Source organism: Pimephales promelas, chromosome 8 (genome assembly GCF_988280905.1).
Source record: "Pimephales promelas chromosome 8, fPimPro1.hap1.1, whole genome shotgun sequence".
Taxonomy (NCBI): domain Eukaryota; kingdom Metazoa; phylum Chordata; class Actinopteri; order Cypriniformes; family Leuciscidae; genus Pimephales; species Pimephales promelas.
Window position 1 is genome coordinate 22,687,284 of NC_142776.1, and position 23,980 is coordinate 22,711,263.

The 23,980-nt window shown below is 37.0% G+C and overlaps 2 protein-coding genes across 4 annotated transcripts; both read left to right on the plus strand.

The window, feature by feature from the left end:
• The first annotated feature begins 1,763 nt into the window (after positions 1 to 1,763).
• On the plus strand, positions 1,764 to 10,995 carry pde6d (phosphodiesterase 6D, cGMP-specific, rod, delta). The gene is made up of 5 exons (XM_039691701.2): positions 1,764 to 2,019; positions 7,505 to 7,593; positions 7,792 to 7,917; positions 10,265 to 10,370; positions 10,459 to 10,995. The coding sequence occupies exons 1-5, from the start codon at positions 1,970 to 1,972 to the stop codon at positions 10,538 to 10,540; spliced, it is 453 nt and encodes a 150-aa protein (XP_039547635.1). The 5' UTR covers positions 1,764 to 1,969; the 3' UTR covers positions 10,541 to 10,995.
• A 337-nt stretch (positions 10,996 to 11,332) lies between these two features.
• phb2b (prohibitin 2b) lies at positions 11,333 to 16,763 on the plus strand. Of its 3 annotated transcripts, XM_089134170.1 has the most exons (11): positions 11,377 to 11,438; positions 12,540 to 12,576; positions 12,726 to 12,855; positions 13,097 to 13,181; positions 13,309 to 13,388; positions 13,538 to 13,722; positions 14,108 to 14,237; positions 14,316 to 14,419; positions 15,527 to 15,604; positions 15,846 to 15,922; positions 16,302 to 16,763. In XM_089134170.1, the coding sequence occupies exons 3-11, from the start codon at positions 12,762 to 12,764 to the stop codon at positions 16,321 to 16,323; spliced, it is 855 nt and encodes a 284-aa protein (XP_088990296.1). In that variant the 5' UTR covers positions 11,377 to 11,438; positions 12,540 to 12,576; positions 12,726 to 12,761; the 3' UTR covers positions 16,324 to 16,763. The 3 variants fall into 3 exon arrangements, with proteins under 3 accessions (XP_039547631.2, XP_088990296.1, XP_088990297.1); XM_039691697.2 differs by lacking the exon at positions 12,540 to 12,576 and having other exon boundaries at positions 11,333 to 11,438; XM_089134171.1 differs by lacking the exons at positions 11,377 to 11,438; positions 12,540 to 12,576 and adding an exon at positions 11,730 to 11,840.
• Positions 16,764 to 23,980: the final 7,217 nt, after the last annotated feature.

Below are 23,980 nucleotides of genomic sequence, written 5' to 3' on the forward strand. Positions count from 1 at the left end.
TGTCTTTCACATGACATCATTCTCCATCACTTCTTCAACTGACACTAACCAAAAATGCATGTGAACCTTGACAGAACACGAGTAACAGTACATGTATTTTGATGTAAATCTCAGCCTATTCAAAATAAAAATATATAACAAAAAATATATAACTGGGCATATCTAATATATGATCTAATTGAAGGAGTTTTCCTATTTCATTTGGCATGTTTTTACCATTAAAATACTTTTTTAAACTTATCTATCCATCATTTTACACAAGTGCTGGTGTAATTATTGAAATTCAAAGAACATCTTCTCTTTTAAATGCAATGTACTTTGCTTTTTATTTGTACAAGTCTAACTGAAGGTTACAATGTCAAATTGTTTTATTTGTAAAGGGAAAAAAATGAAATTCATGCACAAGTATATTTCAAGTTGCAAGGAGGAGCAGCAATTTATGTAATAGATTGCACAGGATTTTGCAGACTACTGCAGAGACATGAGATTTACTGTTAATATAATGGCTTTCTCCTCCCAGTTTTTTATCCTTTTACTCTCAGCTGTGACACCTGAGAAATAGCAGAGCAGTGTTTGATGAAGTATCATATATTTCCTTAGGCTGTAGTAGAATCATACCACACTGCTGGTGCTTGCATTTTTTGAGGTGCAGTGAATGATTAGGTGTCCGTTAACTTTTTCCAATTGTCTGTTACATAGTTTATTATTTTTTTTTAAAAATAAAATGTTCAATTCAAATTGTTACTATGTGTAGACCTATTTCTTTCAAATACATTTAATGAGTGGAATGAGGTGAAATTAAAAAAGGCCATGAAAAGGTAAGGTTATTTTCTTTGCTTGTAGTATCACACCATCCCCTGGTTGTACTCTGTCATTGCAGGTCTTTTCTGTGTAAAAATGAAATAAAATAAAATAAAATGCTTATTATAAACAGCATGCTTGCGAGAAGTGCAGACTGCAGAGTGGAGCAGAGATCTACATTATGTAACACTGAGCTGGTTTTTACATGACCACTCTTTTCTGGACACTTTAAAGGAGAGCATTTTAAGACGTGTTCATAAATTGCACAAATATAGGCTAGCTATTATTATTTCCTGTGCTGGTTTTGCTTAGCCACATGGCTTCTTTTAGACATATAATTTGCAGACACAGAGCTTTCGTCTGCTGTTACAGACTAACTAACTGTGTGATGATGAGAACATAAACTTATTTGCAAATGCTATAGGCCATACGCTATTTTTTATGTAGTACTCTATTTTTTATGTAGTAATTTGTTGAAAAATATTCATATTTATTTTGAAATCTAAAAATGAAGTGCATACAAAGATGGTCAAACCAAACCAATGTTCCAACATCTTTTTATATGAACTACTGAGCCACATGTTGGCAGGCGACAAATATCCAAAACAATTTACATAATGAAAACATGTTTTACGTCCACACATCAGCCTCGTTTATAGTCCACTATCCATATAAAAAGCAGTATTCATCTGCTCAGTATATATATCCCCTGTAAGTTCCACGAAACACCTAGTTTTTTACAGTCTACGGTTTTGCCATAGGAAATAATGTACAGACAACTTTTTGTCTCACACGCGCTTCCGTTCAGCTTCGTTCGAAGGACGTTTGAGGGGTTGCCATCGGTGACGCGTCCCTACGCAACCAGACCCCACCCTAGGTCTTGTATCTCCTCTTTGATTGGTGCCTTTAATCCAGGCCTTCAAAAACTCGCTAGATGATTGGTCAAATCAGCTGTCAATCTCCCACAAAAATCTATTTACAGTAGGTTGTGAGCGGATCAAGTGTATCCGTTCAGATTAATGCTGCATCTCACTGTAACTAAAAGCTTTTTCGAGGTGGATTTTGTGTAATTAACAGATATTGTGCACAGTATTTATTAGTTATTCCTCGGTGGAACGTTTTAATTCGTATTTTTTTCATCTGCTGAAGCGGAAGATCCAGGAAAAAGATGTCTTCGGACGAAGACAGAGCGAAGGAGATTCTGAAGGGGTTTAAACTGTATCCTTAAGTGATGATGGGGCAGATTAGCCTGCTAGCTGCAAACCTCAAACTTACAGAACTTTACATCATAGCTAGGTAACGTTATCTGACTTCGGCCGTAAATCTGTATCCGGCAAATAATATAGCTAACGGTTTTGAAACCAGGAATATTGAGGATGCTGTAACTTGTATGTAATTGTTGATTACAGTTAGCAAACTGGAAGGTGAACTAGTTACATTATTATTTTATGCTTTTTTAGTCATAATGTTCAATTGGAATAATCTCCGTCTATAAACCCAAATGCTTTTTATTATATCAGACAAACTACAGGCTATATTTGCGTCTTTGGAGTTAGACTGTAAATTGACAGTTCATTTAAGATATATATACTAACACTTTTAAACACTCATTCAAGTGTTTAAACTGTTTATGAAATGATGAACTGTACCCTATGAAGCCTTTAGGCATTATGTGCGGTATGACAGTATTATATTTGCTATGTAATGTGTGAATAGATAAATCGGTGTAATTTCTCTAATCCAGAGATTATGTCTGCGTTACTCTATAAATTGTATGATTATGCTTGTTTTTGGTCATGTGCATACCTGGATTATTGACTTACTGGGATATGAATTGGAACTCCAGTGCCGTTATGATGCAATTATCATATCGTCCTTTCAAAGCAGTTTTACTTTTATTTGAGCATATTAGCATCAGGAACTAACTGGGATGCTGTTATTTGCTTTAGCTGGAAGTTTTGTTAATGGGGATACTATGAGACTGACAGGCACCTGATTCTTGGGATCAGGTGCATTAGCCAGGTGAAATCTCCTCACACAGTTTGCCTGCCATCACGATTACATAACATTGGCTAGTGTTTCTATAATAGGCTCTGCAAATCTGACAAGAATAATCACACTAGCACCAGAACATCCTGATGGCGTGAAAGTGGTCTGAGAAACGGCTGTCCCGTCAGACACTGTTTTTCTAATATATCTTCAAGTAGACATGGGTCTACCCTGTGTGACCTTCTTTCGGAAAACAAGGGTGTGTCTTACAGGCTTGTAATTCTTAAATCCTTGATTTGAAAGGACAGGGATTTGCTGCCTTATGCTCCTCACATCCAACTGTGTGCTGCATAAGGCAAAGCTGTGGAAAATGATAGGTGACCAAAACGTATGTGAACATGCATCTTTTAATGAAAGGTTTGTTAAATGACCGAAAGTTGGACAAGTCTGTAAGGAAATGTTTTGAACTTACCGTACTGTTCAAAGGTTTGGAGTCAGAAAGATTTTTAAATAAGTAAATTAATACTTTATTCACTAAAAGCACATTAATTTAACACAGTAAAAGTGACAGTAAAGACATAATGTTACCTCTATTTCAAATAAATGCTGGTTTTTTTTTTTTTTGGACTTTGTTTATCAAAGAATCTTTCCGCATGCTTATTGAGCACCAAATCAGCATAATAGAATGATTTATGAAGCATTATGTGAAACTGAAGACTGGAAAAATAGCCGCTGAAAAATCAGCTTCAAATAAATAAATAAAATAAAAAACATTATTTTAGATTGCATAACATTTCATAATATTACTGTTTTTTACTATATGTTTAAACGAATAAGCATTGATGAGCAATGAGACTTCTTTCTAAAACATTAAAAATTTTACTTTTTTACACCAAACTTTTGAATGGTATTGTATGGATGGATAAGACATTCAGAGATTGCTAAATGTAAAATAATGGAACTTATATGGTAGTTGTTCAAAGTATGCTGTACCATGGGCTAGAATGCCATAGATTTCACCACCTATGATTTGAATTTGACCTTTAATTTTAGAATAATGTTTTTTATGCATAATATCTTGTATTGGTCCTGCATTTAAGTTTTGAGTTCAGCTGTTTTCACGGAATATGTGTCATCTTAGCACATCTCTTTTTAGCACTTTGAATCTGGTACAATGTAGTTACGCAGCAAAGACCAATTTCCAATGGTTGTTTCAAAGTTTCATGCAATTTTACCTCTAGGCTTTGTCATATCTACCTTGTGTGTTGTTTTTTTTAACCAGTGTGCCCCAGAGGTGACTACCGTGTGCAAAGCACAGTCCCTTGAGTAGCTACAAAAAACACTGACTTAATGAAAAAGATAGATATTGTATCTTGTCGTGTGCCAAATTATGTTTGTTAGAAGTGTTAGACAACGTAAAAATGAAAGCAGTGCTGCAGTAGCACAAGTATTGAGTGTCTTAAGTGTATCTACAATTTTGAATTAGTGTGCATTTTGTGTGCTCACCGTGTCTTTCAAGGCTGGTTTTATGTTCCTGTGTCTTAGTTTATTTGGTAAAGCGTGAGTAGTACTAACACAACCTCCATTGCCATTATTTTTAATAAGAGAAAATGTGAAGCATGTGCTGGTGTCTTTTTTTTTTTTTTTGATGCACTCTTTTGCACCAATAATAATAGACTGGAACTGGCAACAATGGAAGACTTTTTAAAAATGAATGTGGCTTCCATGAAAGCTTTGTCGCCGATGGGACTAATTACCTTGACGGTGACTGTGTTTGTGAGTAAAAGGGTCTCTCTCGTGACTCTCTCAGTGCATTCAGCAGGTGAGATCCCACAGACATCCGTCTCCAATAATGCAGTCACCTGGTTCATCAGAAACAGAGCCGAGCACTTTAGTGATTAGTTACTTATTTTTAGTGACTTCAGGCATCTAAATTCAGGGTAAAATATATCACAGGATACAGCACATAAAAGAGCTTGGAAAGATGTATATTTTTATTTTTGGCCAGGCGAACTGGTGTCTGTCGTGCCTGTCGTGAATCGACTGTGTGTTTCCACAGACTTGAGAACCCCCTTTTCTGCAGTTGAAATGGTTGTTTGGAACGGTCGAGAATGGACAAAAGCCGGGAACCCACCCGGAACAGTGTCAGTGGGAAAGGGGTACTTGAGGCACCCTTGGAAGTTTGTTGAGTCTCCCTGGTTGAGAACCACTGGTCTAAATGATGTTTAAGCAAATAAGCACATAGGAGATATCACCAACTTTAATTATTTTTTAGTGTACTACTGCATCATTTAATTTGGTTCTGTTTGGTTCTTTGGCAAAGGGGAAATATATCATCTCTCAGGGCTGGACTGAAAATGAATCCTGGGTCATGCTTTGGTTATTTGTGTCTTGAGATTCATTAAAGTATATTAATGGCCTAGCATTTTCAGACGTGATTTCATGTGGATGAGAAACTTTTGGAAAACACTAAATTCACCTCGCTGCGCGTGCGTAAAACCTCACACAAGCTCACTGATGATAAATACAGAAAATAAATTATCATGTTATAGGATGAAGGATCATGTTATTTAGCAAAATATTGCACTATTGACTGATTTAAAAAAGAAAATTCACCAGGTCACACTCACTCGCCATTATATGTTTGGTCTAACACGCAAGGGCTCTCATGTATCGCCGCAGGACAGCACATCATCTTTGCAGGACTGTGATGTGTAGAGTGTGCAAAGTAACATATTTTAGCAACAGTGTGAAAGTAAATAACACATACAGGCACCAAACCAGTATAAACATGAATATCTATTGGTAAAATATGCATCACTTGACTGAACTTACGTCATCCTTTTTAAAATGCCTTCGTTTTGAGTTATCCAAAAAGCTTTATTTTTATTCATAAAACACCATCTTAGTGTGGAAAGAAGGCCAAAACGGAGAGAAAAAGATGAACTTATTAGTGTGGACAAGGATAGATATATAAAATTGAGTCTCCTTAAAAAACATATAATGTATATGAGAATATAAAAATATGATTTTAAAAATTATGAAGAATTATTGTAGATGTAAAATATATTCCTATAATAATACAAATTATGTAAGTAATATAAATATTATATATTTATATAATTAAAACATTTTATTATGGCTGCAGTGTCACTAATTTTGTAGATTTTTATGTATAAAGTAACCCTGTAACAGTGTCCTTGTGTACATATGTTATCATACTTACTATAGTACTAAAAGTAGATTATGCATACTTACATTCAAGTAACCCCGATCTAAACCCTATTCCTAACCATAGTAAAAACATGTGATTGTTAATTAATATTACTCTGTACTTTAATGTTACACTGTTACAGCTTAAAATAAAGTAAAACATATCTTTTATGATGAGTCCTTTTCATTTCAACAGGAACAGATTTGGATTTTGGATTTAATGCTTGAAAGATAGATTAGGATTAGTGATACATGTAGCACACTTGTGCAGCTGTGCCTGAGATCCCATGAGGTTGGTAACTAGGGCCTGTACTGTGTACCTGTAATGACACATGCAGCCTTGTGTGAGTGTGCTCGACCTGCCTGAAAGACTCCTACAGGTGGTCTGAAGAGGAAGAGGTCAGATGTCATTGACACAAAGTATTGGACATTGTCACCATCCATTGTTTGGCAGACAGATCAGGATGTTTTTAGACCTCAAGTGTGGTCGACTTCAGTTAGCTTGTTTGACTTATGTTTGATTTAAAACTAAAAGCTGCTCAATGTATTGACCCGGTACTCTTAAATTGAGACATCATTTAATGGATTAGTTCACCCATCACAACGCAAACCTGTAATACCCACTTTCCTCCGTGGAACACAAAAATAATTGTAGCTGAATGCTTTTATGTAAAGATGCTCTTTCCCATCCAATGATTTGGTGGTCGAACAAGATATTCAGTGAATTAAACTTAAAAAATTTCCTCAGGTTTGAGGAAAACTTTCCTTTTCCTTTGTGGGAGGTTTGTTCCTCACACAAACCATGGCTTTAGAGAAGTTTTAATATAGTGTAGTGTCTAATGGACTGCTTTTATGGTGCTGTTTTGTCCTTTTTGGATCTTGACAGTAACTGAACTTTCTGCTAAACATCGCTTTGATGTTTATTACATACAATGATGTAAATGATGACACTATCTTCAGTTCTTGTGTGAACCGTCCCTTTTAAGCCCAATGAGCCAAACCTGAAGTCTGGTTATTGATTTGGAAAAGTGTCTTCATGTGAATTTATCTTTACAAAAACGTTGGCCCTGAAATCAGAAGCCATTTTTTTCATTGTCAGTCTGGTCTGCACAAAGACTTTATATATAGAAAGACGTTGCACTCATATTATTATGAATGGGAGAACGTGCAAATGGCAGAATAAGTCTGGCCTTCTAAATAAAAGAGCCAATTACTGATTGGTAAAGTCATCCTGTCACTGCAGCTGTCTGAAAAAAAAGAAGCTTTTTTAACACTTTTAATATAAGAAACCATATTTCATTGGTGATTTGATTTCAAATATGAAATTTAATCATAAACCTGGTGAACAGCTTTGGAGAATTTGATGTTTCCCATTCAGAAAGATGGGAGCTGCACTTGCAAGACTGAAATAGATGCCCGAGAGGCATTTCAAAGATGGCTGCCGAGAGAAATGACTTGCCTGAAAGGGACTTTGGTTCAGCTTGCCTTAACTTGCCTTCAGAAACTGGATGAATCTTAGAGATGCAGAGACAGGGAAGGTTCTCTGGCAGGGAACTGAAGATCTCTCCCTTCCTGGGGTAGAACATGAAGGTTTGTGGTTCTCTCTATTACCTTGCATTAAAGATTAAACCATTGACTAGATTGGGCTACACCAATTCTTCTCTTATGTCCACTACTTCACTGCTCTTTTTAATGATGTCAAAGTGAGGTCGAGATCAGTTTTCAGTACTGAATTTGGTATAGAATGTGCCATGTCTGGTAACTAACAGATTTGATTTTGTTTTCCAGCTCGGGTTCCTAAGAAGATCCTGAAATGTAAAGCAGTCTCCAGAGAGCTGAATTTCTCTTCAGTAGAAAAATTGGAAAAATTTCGACTGGAGCAAAAAGTTTTCTTTAAAGGCCAGTGCCTAGAAGGTTGTTCTGATTCTTTCTTGCACATTGCACTTTTGCGATAACAAATAGCAATGATTGTAAATGCAAAATTAGAGGTCTCAGGTGTCTCTGCTTCTGAAATATCTAGATACATAGGCCCCGTTTACACGAGAACGATTCCGGGTGAAAACGCAAAAATATTTTATCGGATGTGCCTCTCGTTTACATGGCGACGGCGTTTTTGAGCCTTAAAAATGCAAAAAAAGTGAAACCACCCTCCAGAGTGGAAATCTTAAAAACGCTCCACCGCCGGGCTCCCGTGTAAACGGTAAAAACGCAAAAGTCTGCTTGGCAGTGAAGGTTGTACGCAGGCGCGCAGGCTTGGTGTTGTTGTAGTATGCACTCCTAGCCACCTGAAGTGCATACTACATTGAATTTCACACACTTTTGCGTCACCATTTGCACGCGGATTTCTCACACAAAATGCTCGTCTAAACTCAGAATAAAAAGTGATTACGCAACGCCACTTTTGCGCTTCCGTGTAAACATAGTAGTCTTCTCAAGCAAGGAGCTATGTGTAAAATACAAATGTGGCTAAAAATACTATATGATTATAATATTCCACTCATCAGCACTTTAACACAGCAGTCTCTGTAAATTACTGTTTAAGTAAATACACAAATGTGTTGTGCATTGTCTTTTTACCAGTAAGATACCATTCACACATCAGTACCAAAATACCAGTACACTGAACCTTTTTCTTCATCACCTGGATGAAGAGAAGTACTCATTTTAGTTACTTTTTCCCCCCTTCTGAGTGACAGACTTAAAGGAGTAGTTCACTTTAAAAAAACTTTTGCTGATAATTTGCTCACCCCCATGTCATCCAAGATGTCCATGTCATTCTTTCTTCAGTCGAAAAGAAATTAAGGTTTTTGATGAAAACATTCCAGGATTTTTCTCCATATAATGCACTCCATTGGGTGCCAAACGGTTCAAGGTCAAAATGACCGTTTCAGTGCAGGCTTCAAATGGCTTTAAACGACACCAGACGATGAATAAGGGTCTTATCTATTTCGACTGAAGAAAGAAAGAAATGGACATCTTGGATGACATGGGGGTGAGTAAATTAACAGCAAATGCTTTTGCTCTTAAAAACACGAGACGCAGAATAGTTACGCATTGCAGTATGCAATAGTTGATGAATAGAAAAAAAGGCAGGGTCCCAAGTACGAGACGGGGTGCAATAGTCAGACATCCGTCTAGCGCATGTTTATATTGAAAAAGCAGCAGAACTTACCATAAACCGCTCCGACATAGCAAACTTCTTACGTCTGTGCGTTATGACCTTGTTCGTGCTCCTGCCGGTAATCTTCATTCTCTGTTCACACACAGCATCAAACGGGTAATTTACTGGTTATTTTACAACTTCTCATTACTGGTAAATTGATCTGTATTTTTGAAAAGGTCCTATTCACTTATGATCTCTTAATAAATTAGCAGTAAAGTTTGTTTGTGTGAAATGGCCTACTGTTAGCATGTGACCTTTATATGAGTGTCAATAGTGGCCATCTTAGGTCATAGTCTGGGTGGATTTAGATTTAAAGTAATCCAAATCAGGCACAGGTACATTTGAACATTTACGTATATACTAGGCTTAAGATTCTTGAATTAACCTGAACAGTATATTTTAAATGCAGTGTTTCTTTCGATTCAATTATTATTGTAATTATACAATTATTTTCAAAGAATTCACCTCTAATTCATGATACCACTGTCAGCCAGTATAAGTTTGATCTATACTTGTTTTCTTGGTATTGAAGAAAATGCTGATATTGTATATATACTGATATTAATAGTAGCACAATTAGTTATTCATTATTATTAACATGATATTAACAACGTACATTTCTTACAGCATTTATTAATATTAATCAATGTTCATTTAATTCAGTTAATTTTAACATTCAAACAAAACTAATTATAAAGAATGAACAATTATATTTTTGACTAACTAACATTAACAAAGACTAATACATTTAAAACGTATTGCTCGTTGTTAGTTCATGTTCGCTAATGCATTAACAAATGTTAACAAACAGGACCTTATTGTAAAGTTTTACCAATATTAATATTAAATATCAATTTCCATTTTGTAATTCTAGACTTTGTCATGTTACTTTGTGTAATTGTGTGATAAAAGTGCTTGTGCATACAAATTCCTTTGAGCAAAGTTGCAAAAGATTTACAATCTTGGAAAATAGGGATTTATATGCACAAGCACTTTTGAAACATGTTAAATTAGCCTATATAACTTGGACTCATGAATAGATGAGATTTGTATTTACTCCACAAAATGCTTACACATGTACCTTTTGTGTCTTTTCAGAGTGGTTTTTTGAGTTTGGCTTTGTGATTCCTAATTCTACAAACACATGGCAGTCTTTGATAGAAGCTGCACCAGAGTCACAAATGATGCCTGCAAATGTCTTAACGTAAGAGTTTCCTTAAATAAGTCAACATATTAGATATTCATAAAAGTTACTCATGGATTTATTATGGGTCAAATGTCTTCTCTTGCAGGGGTAATGTTGTTATAGAGACCAAGTTTTATGATGACGACCTTCATGTCAGCACGTCCCGGGTACGACTCTTCTACGTCTGAGACATGGAACCTTAATTGATTTTTTTTTTTTTTTACTGTCAGTCCAGAGGATGGACCCATCACTACAAGTTTCAATGTACAGAGGAGACACTTTACATACTGAGTATTTCTTCTGAGGCGCTGTGACAACAACATTAAAGGGAACATTCAAAACAGTTTCAAGACAAACGATTACACCAGTTTTATGGCAGATAAGGACTTGTACATAAGAGGTATCATGCTTATGACAACCTGGTTGTATAAATTACCTGTTTGTATATTTTTCTTCTTCTATAATTCAAACCTGCAATGTACACTGCTTCCTTATTAGCTGTTTTTAAAAGGGTTTCTCCCAGTCTGTGTGGTCATTTATGGTCTCATTGTTGTGTTTTGTTTTGTTTTTTTTTAGTTAAACTGTAAGATAGTCTGTGTTTTAAAATAAATTATGTAATTATGGATTAAAATATTGATATTGATGTTTTCTCACATTTCTCCCTCAACCAATTTTTTTTTTTAAATAAATGTTTATATTACAAAATTATGGCAGATTTAACATAAAAAAATAAGTGAAATATAAGAACAAATCAGAATTACTTCAAAGGTTTTAGTATATTTTGTGCTTTACATGGATCACATTAATGAAACCCACAGAATAAATTAGTTTTTACAAAAGAGAATATTTATATCCAGTTAAAATATCTTAATGGTCATCATAAAGTTTGCTTTAATTTAACGCATAAAACCTTGGAATTAGCCTATAATTATTTTCTAAAGGGTGCCTATCTATCTACTATGATGAAATGTCCAAATTGAAATACCCAAGAGTACTACATTACCCAGAATTCTTTCCGGTAGGAGCGGAAGTTGTTCGTGACGACCTTGGGTAGCTCTTGCAAGCATGGCGAATAAAGAGCCTAACGTGAGTATAATGTCTTAATTCTTAAAAAAATACCTTAAAATATTTTTAGTTGTATACATACTAGGTAATGTTAATCCCTACTTTTTTACACGCTGTAATATTCAGCTTTAAGCCAGCTTGGTTGCTGAAATTTGAACAGAAAGAGTGTTACATGTGTATTAAATGACCAGTAAGTTAAGCCTGTTCTGCTCTCAAGAATTAAACTTGAATTAAACCTGTTGCCTGGCCTCTTAATTAGACCGTATAGTAGGAATTTAAATCGTAATCAATGTTTACTCTGATTCTCTATAGCATGATCTGATGCTGAAATCATGACTCCTGATGCCCGGCTTGTCTAATAACTAGACTGTTGGGAATTTTATTTTTAATATCACCGGTACTGAAGTTGTCGTGATACAAACGGTAGTTTTTGAAAGAATTAAAACTAATTGTGTTTCTACTTGTAAGTCTAATTTGTTTATTACTGTATACGCTTCCATATTCAGAATGTCAACTCATGAAGTAATTTCTCAGACATGGTTATTATTAAGACTTTTATTAAGAATATAAAAAAAATTTAAGCTTTGTTTACCCCCAAGGTGGATTTTTTTATGAAAAGAAATGTCATAAATTACTCATCCTCATGCAGTTCCACACCCGTGACACTTTCGTTCATATTTTAAACACAAATTTTTTTTTTAATGTCCCTCCATTGACAGTCCACGCAACTACCACTTCAAAATGTTCATAAACGGGTAGTAAAATTAATCCATATGAATCGAAAAGTTTTCTGCAGAGACTTGCTTTATGATGAACAAATTGAATTTAGGCTTTTATTCACATATAAACTTGATCAGCGAAAATAAACAGAAGCTCAACTGCACTTGCTTGATGCCAGGAACAAACCTCGTTGGCTTTTCAATGGCTCTGGCGACTCATATCACACAAAATTAATTAATCTCAATGGTTCTTCTCGTACGTCAAGCAAGAAAGCATGCTTGAGCTTCCGCTTACCGTATCTGATGTGTGACGCCTTGATGAACAGTGGTATTTTTGTGGACTGTCATTGGAAGGACCGAAATCTCTCAATTTAATTTAAATATTTTCATTTGTGTTTTGAAGATGAACAAAAGTCTTACTGTTTTGGAATGGCATAAGGGTGAGTAAATTGAGAGTGAACTAACCTTTTAAAATATTTTACTATTAATGCTACAGTCATATTTTCATATATAATTTCCAATGAAAATGAATGTTTTGTTGTTTTTGTTATTGTGGTGTTGTTGTTTTTGCTTATTTGTACTTTAACAGAGGTTCCTCCAGCACTTGAGAGATCTCGCCGGACGCATGTCCTCTGGCTCAAGGGGTGCTGGGATTGGACTAAAGATATTAATTGGAGCTGGTGCACTTGCTTATGGAGTCAAAGAGGCAACATATACAGGTACATCCAGTATTGCATTAGAAAACGTCTTAGAAACAGCTCATTTCTAGTGCCATTCAACCTTTCAAAAGATTAAGAAGAATAAGAAATACAAAGAGACTTCTGTAAAAAAAACATTACAAAATCTCACTGACCCCAAACTTTTGAATGGTTGTGTATTTGTGCAAATGTACTTTTCAAATTCATATTAAAAGTAGATGATTGGTAATGTCATATCTCACACTAATGGTCTTGTCTTCAGTGGAGGGTGGTCAGCGAGCAATTATCTTTAATAGAATTGGAGGGATGCAGATGGACACAGTCCTTGCTGAGGGTCTCCACTTCAGGTGAGCTTTTTAATGACTTGTTGAAAAGTTTTCTGTATGAAAGCAAACCCTATATTTGATCTTTCCATAACAAAAAAAGGAAAATTGTAGTTCTAAAAAAAATATTTTTTGTGACATTCTTTTATAGGATACCATGGATTCAATATCCAATCATTTATGACATAAGAGCCAAACCAAGAAAAATATCATCTCTAACTGGAAGCAAAGGTAAAAAAAAAAAAAAAATGGCCTTACTTTGTTTACTACCATTTTGAACATGGTCATAATATGTTCACCGTATTGATTATAGTTTATTTAAAAATGGCTGCCCAATCTGAAGTTACTTGGAGGAGTAATGTTGTTTGTAATGGTGTCAGACCTGCAGATGGTGAACATCGCGTTGCGTGTGCTGTCCCGTCCGGTGGCTTCCAACCTTCCCATCTTGTACCAGCAGCTGGGAAAGGACTATGATGAGCGTGTGCTGCCGTCCATTGCAAATGAAGTTCTGAAGAGTGTGGTAGCCAAATTCAATGCCTCCCAACTAATTACACAAAGAGCCCAGGTTGGTATTCTCTCACAATCTGGCTTCCACAAATTAGTTCTAGAACCTACCGTAATATCCAGGATGTATATTTAAAGGAAGGGAATATCCAGATCACTATAGACCATTTCACAAAATGTAAACAACACTGGTCCAGAAGCACTTCCTGTTTCAGTTTTTTAACGCTACATAAAAGCTGGGATAAAATACAACCAACAGAACATTTAAAACTGAATCAAAAAGTTAAACCAACATCTTTAAGATGTTTTCTTTACATGTGAAATAAAGAAAACAGTTACAAACTGAAACAGGAAGTGTTTCTGGACCAGTGTTGTTTACATCTTGTGAAATGGTCTATACTAAATGATTGTCTCTTTAATCTTTTTTGACCATTGATTGCATGCAGGTCTCTATGCTCATCCGACGGGAGCTGTTTGAACGCGCCAAAGACTTCAACATTATCCTCGATGATGTGGCCATCACAGAGTTGAGCTTCAGCAGGGAGTACACAGCAGCTGTGGAGGCCAAACAAGTTGGTAAGTAAAATTCTGTTCTTGAGTGCCGTAGCACAAAATATGTACATAGTTACTGTAATAAAAAATATAATTTTTCAGCCCAGCAGGAGGCCCAAAGAGCTCAGTTCTATGTGGAGAAAGCAAAGCAAGATCAGAGGCAGAAGATCATCCAAGCTGAAGGAGAGGCCCAGGCAGCCAAAATGGTATGAGATTCTTATTTAAAATATGTATTTTAACCAAAGCTCATGGGTATTTTAAATATTATATTATATCACATCATATTTTATCATATATTATACATTCAGAAACAATGGTGTGTCTTTAAAAACACTCTTTTGTGCAGAACTACTTCTGTCCGCCCCGTATTTAAATCTCAAGTTGACAGTTTAACAGTTGAGCCTAAGCCTCCATTACTAATTCTAAAACATTACTTTACAACTAGTAGCAAATGAATGTGGGGTCGCTTCATTGAAGCCCATTGTATTATCTAGCCTATTGACTAGAGTATTATGGTATTATGAGAGGGAGATCGACTAAACGAGTGTATTACATGCATCTGGTATAGCATTCTTCAGGTCGATGTGCATAATATTATATATCCATTATAAAAAATCAGTTTGAAAGTCCGCTGTGCAAAGCGATGTCTTTGTGCTTTTAAAAGTTAGGTGATTTCCCATGACTGAGCTAATACCTTGCTGAAGACTTTGTCACCATCTAATAGGGTAAATAATGAATAATGAATATCGCACGGCTGGAAAAAGGCCTTCAGCCAGTCAGATTCGAGAAACAGATTATATTTTATGTTATTATTTGAATTATATTATATTTTTTGTTTTATTGTTATTAATATCTAGATTAGTATTAAGGTTAAAATGTATTTTAAAATGTCCTTGTTACAGTGTAATTATATATTTTAAGTACTGAGTAACGGCCTGGTTTCACAGAAAAGGCTTAGATTAAGCCAGGATTAGGCCTTAGTTCAATTAGAACATAAAGTAGCTTTTATAAAATAGCATGCCTTATAAAAAAAAAAAAAAAAAAAACACTGGTGTGCATCTTGAGACAAAACAATGGCACTGGCATATTTTAAGATATGTCAGTGCAAGTTGCTTTCAGTTAAAACAGTTGAAACATGCTTTTTAGTCTGGGACTAGTTTAAGCCTTGTCTGTGAAACCGGGGGATTATCAATTATCTACATGTACTTACTGTAGGGTTAGGATTAGGTTTTGGGATTTAATAATAAATATTATTAATGTGTCTTTTGTGAAAAGTGTTATATGAGAAATGTATTTTGGTTTCTAATTCACAGTTAGGAGAGGCCGTCACAAAGAATCCTGGATACCTTAAACTCAGAAGAATCAGGGCAGCGCAGAACATTGCCAAAACGGTACAGTTATGATTTACTTCTTTCCACAGCTATGTGGCATTTTGCTTATTCATCATTTTTAATGAGTTTTCCTGATGTAAATGGTTCTCTTTGGATAAAGGTGTTTTTCACCAATGTAAATATTTGATGTTCACTAGCAGTTCTGCCAAGGTTCGGCTGGTTACACACCAGTCCTTTTGGAAAAAGCTGAATGTTTTATGTCCTTTTTGAAAGCCCTGACCAGATGAAGGTTGTTTTCCAGGTGGCAGTTTCACAGAACAAGGTGTACCTGAACTCCGATAGTCTGGTTCTGAATCTACAGGATGACTATTTTAACAAGTAAGAACTATAGCTATTTGCTTTATAGACCATTTTGCAAGATGTAAACAACACTGGTCCAGAAGCACTTCCAGTTTCAGTTTTTTAACAGAACATATAAAACTGAATCAAAAAGTTAAACATCTTTAAGATGTTTTCTTTACATGTGAAATAAAGAAAACAATTACGAACTGAAACATGAAGTGTTTCGGGCCCAGTGTTGTTTACACTGTATCTTGCAAAATGGTCTATACATCAAGTCTCTTCCTGTATGTATGCTAATAATACCAGTATAGTCTGCATGACCTCTCAAAATACATTTTTGTCTTTGCTCTGTGCATAATTAATTGCATTGTGTAAAAGTTTAATTGATGTTGGCAAAATCTTTTTTGCATTGCAGATTGTCACTCGGAAAGAAGTAACCCGTTCAAATAGCTCTCGTTCTAATTGTCAGAGGTCCTATTACAAGAAGCCGTATGTGTGTCCTTTGAGATGGCTTTTTCTGATTGGGTCACAAATGGATATGTCATTCTGGGGAAGACTCATTAAATATCTAATGGTGTAGACCTGGTTTGTCAGTTAAATTTAACTCCACAATTTGCTGATGATCAAAACACTACAGATTTGAGTTAATGAATGAAGGCAAAAATGTTTAACTGGACCAGAGCATTCAATTCTTTTCAACATTGATTGTTGCAACAGGAAATATGCATCTTTAAATGATACAATAGATGATCAAGGCTGGTTGAAAAAAAGATCCATCCATTCTTTTAGGAATGATTTATGTCTTTGCTGAAATGTAATACATACAGTTGTGTTTATGTGAGACAAAATGACTGCTAATAAAAACTTTCATATGTTATATCAGTTTCATGCCTTTTTGACAATCACCCTAGTCTTTGAATGGGCTTTATGCACAGCTGCATCACTTCCTGAACTTAAGCCAGCTCCTTGTTTCCTGTCTGCCATTATTGGCCAAATTGATTAATTCAGGTGTGTCTGATTATTGTTGCCGTGACTACTTAGGTCAGGCACACCTGGATTAATCAATTTGCTGGCTTACAAGGAGCTGGCTTAAGTTCAGGAAGTAGTGCAGCTGTGCATAAAGTCCATTAACCCCAGAATATTTTAATCCTAAATAATGTATTTTCTTTCTTTTTTTTTCATTTTTTTTCATATATATATTTCATGGTGTTTTACTATGAAACTTTTGGTATTAAACTAACCTGAACTATACAAACATCACTCCACCATTCGCTAACTCAATCTGCCTCTCTTCTTACCCTTTGAACGGCCTCTTTCCTCCCCCAAAACTCAGAAGGTAGGGGCTTGTTTAGCTCTTCTATTTGCTCTTGTCTATTTTCTGTCTTTAAAAAGGCACGAACATTAGATACTGAGCCTTTTGTCAGGCTGAATACTGCATAGTTAAATTAGTAAAAACAGGCTACCATTTTTGATGATGGAAAAAAAATTCTATGTCTAAGTATATTGGCCAGATAATATGAAAAGGCACTCAATTTTTATTTGAAATATATGAATACTTTGAAAAGTGTTAAAGTGATTTTAGCATAATTATTAATGCAGAATTTGAATGCAATTTTTAATGCAATCTTGTCTTGTGCAAACTTTGCATTGGCACAGTGTACAAAGATATGGTGATGATTTTTGTTATGGACATGATTTCAGGCATGTCTGTGAAGGTCATGCATGCATGAACAAAGATGTTTGTTTTTTTGTTGTTGTTTATTAAGGTTACTTTAAATCGTTTTTAGGATGTAATTGTTGTTGTCTATACAAAAGATTATTTTCTGGTGGCACAGTCTTTTAAAGTAGCTCATCTATATCACTGAATTCAAAACAACTTTAAATTCAAATCTAAGCTAAAAGTATACATCACACACACACACACACACACACACACACACACACACACACACACATATATATATATATATATATATATATATATATATATATATTAGCTAAATGATACAAACTATAAACAAAAATCAGAAACATTTTTCCCCCAGAATTTGTTCTGAACATAGTTTTTTAATATTTGATATTAGAAAGGAATAAAGAAAAAAAAAAAACATATATATATATATATATATATATATATATATATATATATAGAAAGTCATGCAGTGGCCAGATGGGAATTGTCGATATGAAATATGTTCATTTTATAGTGCGAAAAATAGGTCTGTATGATTTCTCCAGAAGAATGTATAGAACTGCAGTGGCACACGGGTGGATATAGATGATTTATTTTTCCAGTTTTGTTGAATGCTGTTTTTTTGGGGGGGATTATTGAAGACCTTTTTTCAGGGGGGCATAGTAGGTCAAGGCTGTCCGCGTAATCTTAGACATAATGTTGGGGACAATGGGACGGATTTAAGGATTTGAGTCAGTGGATGCAGCCTGAGATTTATGCTGTAGAAATAGAGCAATTTTTTACGGGTGTTTTAACTGTATTTTGAATAACGCTTTGTGCAGTTTTAGTTTTTTTTTACAGTGTATCTGTATTGGAAAAAAACAAACAAAAAACACTGTAGCTTGTTTTTTGTACATATATATATAAAAAAAAAACTCCTTTAGATTTAAGAAAAAGAATTAAGATGGAGTGTATGATTTCTGAAAGAAGTGATCAAATGTAACCATGTGTGTAATTTATTGATGTATCAATCAATGATATATCATATACTGCCATTATATCCGCAATATGCCAGTTCTAAGAAATATCAACATTGACAATTGAAAAGCCCATAAGCCAAACACTGCTCTGTTTAAGAAATAAGTTATTCAGTATGATTAATTTCTTTTTCACAGTTTAACCAGAGCTCAGGCTACGATTTTTGCAAGCAACTGAGAAGTCGCTGACTGCCTGCATGTTTCAGTGGATAATCGGGGGTTGTGTTAAAGCTCTTATATGTCTGTTGTCTAAGTATAATTCGATTATATTAAGCCCATTGTGTACGTGTGACTATGGAACTGTAGCTTATTGGTGTCAGACTTGCTAAAGGGCCCCACTAGGTGGCACTCAACACCTAATACTGTCCTACATGGCATCACATTACTTTCAGCTGCTGGGATTGTCTGCTAAATAAAACTACAAACGTTTGAGCTTGGGCTCAAGTCAAGTCTGTTCCTGTAGTTTTCATAACGTACAGCTGGGTTAAGAGTGACGCCACACGTGTGTGGCCTCAGGCATTAAAGCTTGAATTCATCCTTAATGGACCCCTATTCAAGGTCCCTCTTTAAAATGAAAAGCTCTGTTGAAGGAGAGGGGGTTTGTGCCACATGCATGCTTATTCATGAAAATGGGCTCTATGTCAGCGAACACTGCTGAAAAAACATAAACACAGCCCTCCCTAAGTTCTAGTTGTGGATGACCAACAACAACCATGTTTTAGTCAAAGACTTCTGAGAGGAAATTATTTATTTATACATTTTGGAACGTTGAAATGCAGTTTAAGTGGTTCAAGCATGGATGGATGCATTTATACATACCAACCTTGGTGTGTTTATAAAGCTTTAAAGGGATAGTTTACACAAAAATAATTAATCATTAATTACTCACACTCATGTCGTTCTAAACCTAACACTTTCGTTCATCACGGAACACAAATGAAGATTTTTTTTTTAATGAAATCTGAGAGCTTTCTGTTCCACCATTGACAGCCTACGCTGTTAGTACTGCTCTTAGTAAAAATCAAACCGTACTGTTCTCCACACATTGATCTACGCATCTATGGTTTTCTGAAAATAACAGTACAACAGACAGACAGAGTTAGGCTAATCAATGTTTGTTTCTGATGATGGATACACATTCTGGCTTCCCCTAAACTTTGTTTCACTAGTTCACACTTACAAATAAGTTCGATAGAATAAATGGTATGCATATTTGGTATGTTGTCCGGAGAGAGGGCTCTGAGCTTGGATATTTGGCCCGAACCCAGAGTATTCCTCTGTATTGCTGGTTAAGGAGTAACCAGGTGAGTGTGAGGACACAGGGTGGTGGAGGGATGCTGAAAAATTGTCGAGGAACATTGGTGAGTCAAATGAGTATATATATATATATATAACTCAAGCTAGGATAGACATGTTGATTACTGATTGTCGACAGCTGGTTGGAATAATGTGATAATTGGATCAATTATTTGAAAGTGCTCCTCCCAAACTTTCTTAATAAAACATCATTCAATGCAAATGCTTTATGCTCTATATGACCAGTCATTTACTCAGCGCAGGTGAGACATGAACTGCACATTTCTACCAGAAAGACTCAGGAGAATAAATACTGTAACAATTTATTGATAGCCCAGCAAGCAATAAAATTCTTTGGCGTAGGCCATCGCCCCGAGGGTCCGGACTCTGCATTTCCTGCCTGAAGACGAAGTCAGGGGCGCAGCCGACCCCTTGGGAGGTATAGGAAGGGACCATCTTGGTGGTGGTGGGGAGGATGGAGGTGAATGAAAGCATCAGCATCTGCGAACTCAAACACGTGTAAGTACCGGTCTTTTATACCGCAAGTATTAGACACGATTGGATAGATGAGAAGGCAATTAGTGATGCAACAATTGAGTCTCCCTGGCAGAACTTAACACTAAAGCTTCCATTTCTATCTGGTGAGATATGAACTACACATTTCTATCTGTGTTTAAAATAAACTCATTTAAATACAAAAACTTGCTAAAGAGAACGTACGTGTGCTTTGAATATTTGTGCGCTCAGACAGTGCGCAAATATTGAGTTCTCCTTCAAGTCTTGCGTTTGAATGGACAAAACACAAAAATTGTCAACATGTGCCCATCTTGGCGAGTATCCTAGCAAGCATAATAGGTCATGTCTTAAGTGAACGTAAATAGAGAAAAATAGAGAAAATAGAGAAAAAAAGCATGTGTATAGTATCAGTCACTCTGATTCGTTTGCGGCCGGAGGCCCAAGCTCGGCGAGATGCTCGAGCTTTCAGCCTGCGTTGTTGCGGGCGAATGCGCATTAAGCCAAGCTGGAGCACTGCAGCAGCTTAGGCCATAAAACCCAACATCCTCTGAAATGTTTTCAGGGGGACTGGAAAGACGCAGCCAGGTGTCGAACATGGCACGAGTGCTGTGTCGATAAACGAGCCGTCATAGCCACATAAAACGCTATATGACAAAACGGCGCTATACTACGCACATGGCACCCTTTGTCGTTAATATAACACGCGAACCCAAGACGTCATAAATCCTTTAGCATGAATATGACACGCAGACCCAACCCCACACCTAAACTTAGCCCTCACAGCGTGTGTTATATTAACGATAACGGGTGCCATGTGCGTCGTTTTGTCATATAGCGTTCTATATGACGCTAAAGGATGAGAATGCATTGAATAGTTCATAATTTGCAAGCCGCTTATTTCTCAAGTGGGCGAGAGCTGCTTCCATGCACTTCGTGAATGTACGGGGTGCTAAAGACAGGCCGAATGGCAGGACGGTGTATTGATATACCCGACTGTCGAAGGCGAATCTCATGAATGGCCCATGACGGTGTATTATCTGAATCTGAAAATAAGTATCTTTTAGATCAAGAGAGATAAACCAGTCCCTCGGGCGAACGTGTGTGAGGATTTTCCTGCCATTTTGAACGGTCATTTTACAAGAACTTTGTTCAAATGTCTCTAAAATAGGTATGGGTATCTCGTCCTTCTTCGGTATGAGAACTGCTGTAAAAGCCTGACTCACTCAGAGAAGGCGGTACCAGTTCTATGGCCTATTTGCTCAGCAGTTACGCTATTTCTGCGCGGAGTAGATGGACTACTTCCATATTCAGTGTCGTCGCGTTTCGCGCTCGAAAGCGCGGGGGGCGGCGATCAAACTGTGGTGAATAGCCTTCAACTCGATCTTCGGCCGAGCCCCCCGTGGGGGAGGTAATGGCTGGCCGAGCGCGACCTAGGGCGGCCGCGCTTGCGTCGTTGTGAGGGCTGGCTGGGCACTGTGAAGCGGTTCATGCAGGTGGCTGGTCACGTGAGCAACCTGCAGAGGAATTAGAACGTCGCAGCAGGAACAGGTTCATGGCCTGCGTGGTCATCTGCACCTCGGAGAGACCAGAGGGGGAGAGTGGCCCGTTGAGAAAGGTGGCACGCTCAGACTCCCTCATGTCAGCAAGCGTCAACCAGAGGTGCCTCTCTGTGACGGTTAGTGCGTCTATGCACCTTCCTAAGGCCTGAGCAGCAGACTTAATAGCACAAAGGGAAAGATCTGTCGTGCTTCTCAGGTCCGTGACAGCAGCTGGATCCAGGCCTTTCTCATCCCACTCCCGGAGGAGATAGGCCTGGAGGATCTGTAGTACAATCATCGAGTGAAGGGCGGACGCAGCCAGTCCGGTGGCGACATACGCCTGCAGGCTTTGGACCAGACTTTGTGCATCTCGCGGAGGGCGGACAAAGGTGCACTGCGACCGCCTCCTCCACGGGAGGGATAAAGGTGTATCCCTTTTCAGTGTGACCTATCGTTTCGCTAAAAAAGGCCTTCTTCCTCAGCTGCGATCGTGCACAGCCGGTTAAAGCACTTCAAAGACCTTTGAAACTGCATTGATGAACACTTCAAAATATTGGTTGCAATTGAAGTCCATTATTCGAAGAAATGTTTCCCTCAAAAAACGTATTTTTTCTTCCATTGAGGAAAGAAAGACATGGATATCTTGGTTGGCATTGGGGTGAGTAAATTATTAAGAAATTTTCATTTTGAGGTGAACTAATCTTTTAAAAGTGGAAGTTGCGTTGGCTGTCAATTGAGAGACAGAAAGCTCTCAGGTTTCATTAAAAAGATCTTTATTTGTGTTCTGAAGGTGAACGCAGGTCGTACGGGTTTGGAACGAAATGAGGTAATTAATGGCAGAATTTTCATTTTAGGGTGAACTAACCTTTTAAGACTGTGATCCACTTCATTGGGCATGAACAGTGAAACACCTGCCTGAATAAGTTTAATGTTAATTGGGGGAATGTGTTGGCTGCGGCGCTGCATTTTTTAACATGGCTTGTTTGCACCCTCCCTTCCTCACACACACACACACACACACACTGCAAAAAGACGGCAAGCCCATTGCTCAGTTGGTGTGTCTCCATGGCAACACTGACCTCATGCTGTGACAGGCAATCTGGGCTGGTTGCTATGGTGAGTCGTTGTGACATCAAACCTGAGCCCCAGTTGCCATGGCACCACACCTACTGGCTCAGCAGCTATTTCTGTGTGATGTCTGGAGCCAACAGGCAACGGAGTTACAATGTCCCATTTTCATTTGTGATGCTTGTTCCTTTGTTCTGCTGCTGTTTTATGTGCTGCTGAGTCCATCTTTGGCTCTGTGATGTTGAGCGCTCTATAGAACCTTCTATATAGAACCATTATTTTGGTAAAAGGTTCTATTGGCCAAGTATGGAACCCCATGGTTCTATATAGAACCCAGAGGAACCCTTTTTTTAAGAGTGTATAGAACCTTTTAGGGGTTCCAAATACGTAGCGCCGATAGAACCTTTTCTTCTAAGAGTGTATAATTTTTTTTGTAAAATTGCTTTTGAATGATTTTCTTCATTCCTGATTTTCCCTTGTTTTCACAAAGAAAGGTTAACTCAAACTATTATTTAAAATCCTTCTGATGAGGAAGTTTATTTTGTGAGATAGATGTGTTTGAGTAAATCCTGGTCGTACAAAGGCAAATGAAGAATTATAAGCCACATATTTAATCTAAAGATGGCGCTCTGGGCCAACTAATCGCCATCTCATGCAGAGCATCTGAATGAAGGTATCAACGCAATTTGCATACTTCTTACTGATAATTGCACTTGCAACACACCACAAATTGAATTATGAGGATATTATAAACCAGAACTGGAATTTAACGACATACCCTATAGGTTTGTAGTGTGTATGTGTGTTTCCTGTTTCTCTGCGACTGATCATAGGTCCTGCCCATGCTTGTTCGGTGTCTTGTGACACATTAGAGGTGTGTGTATAGGGTCCCTCATTACTGAGGGGTTGGGTACTGCAAAGGCCCCTCACCCATCATCATTATGGGTGATAAATGTGAGCAAAGGCC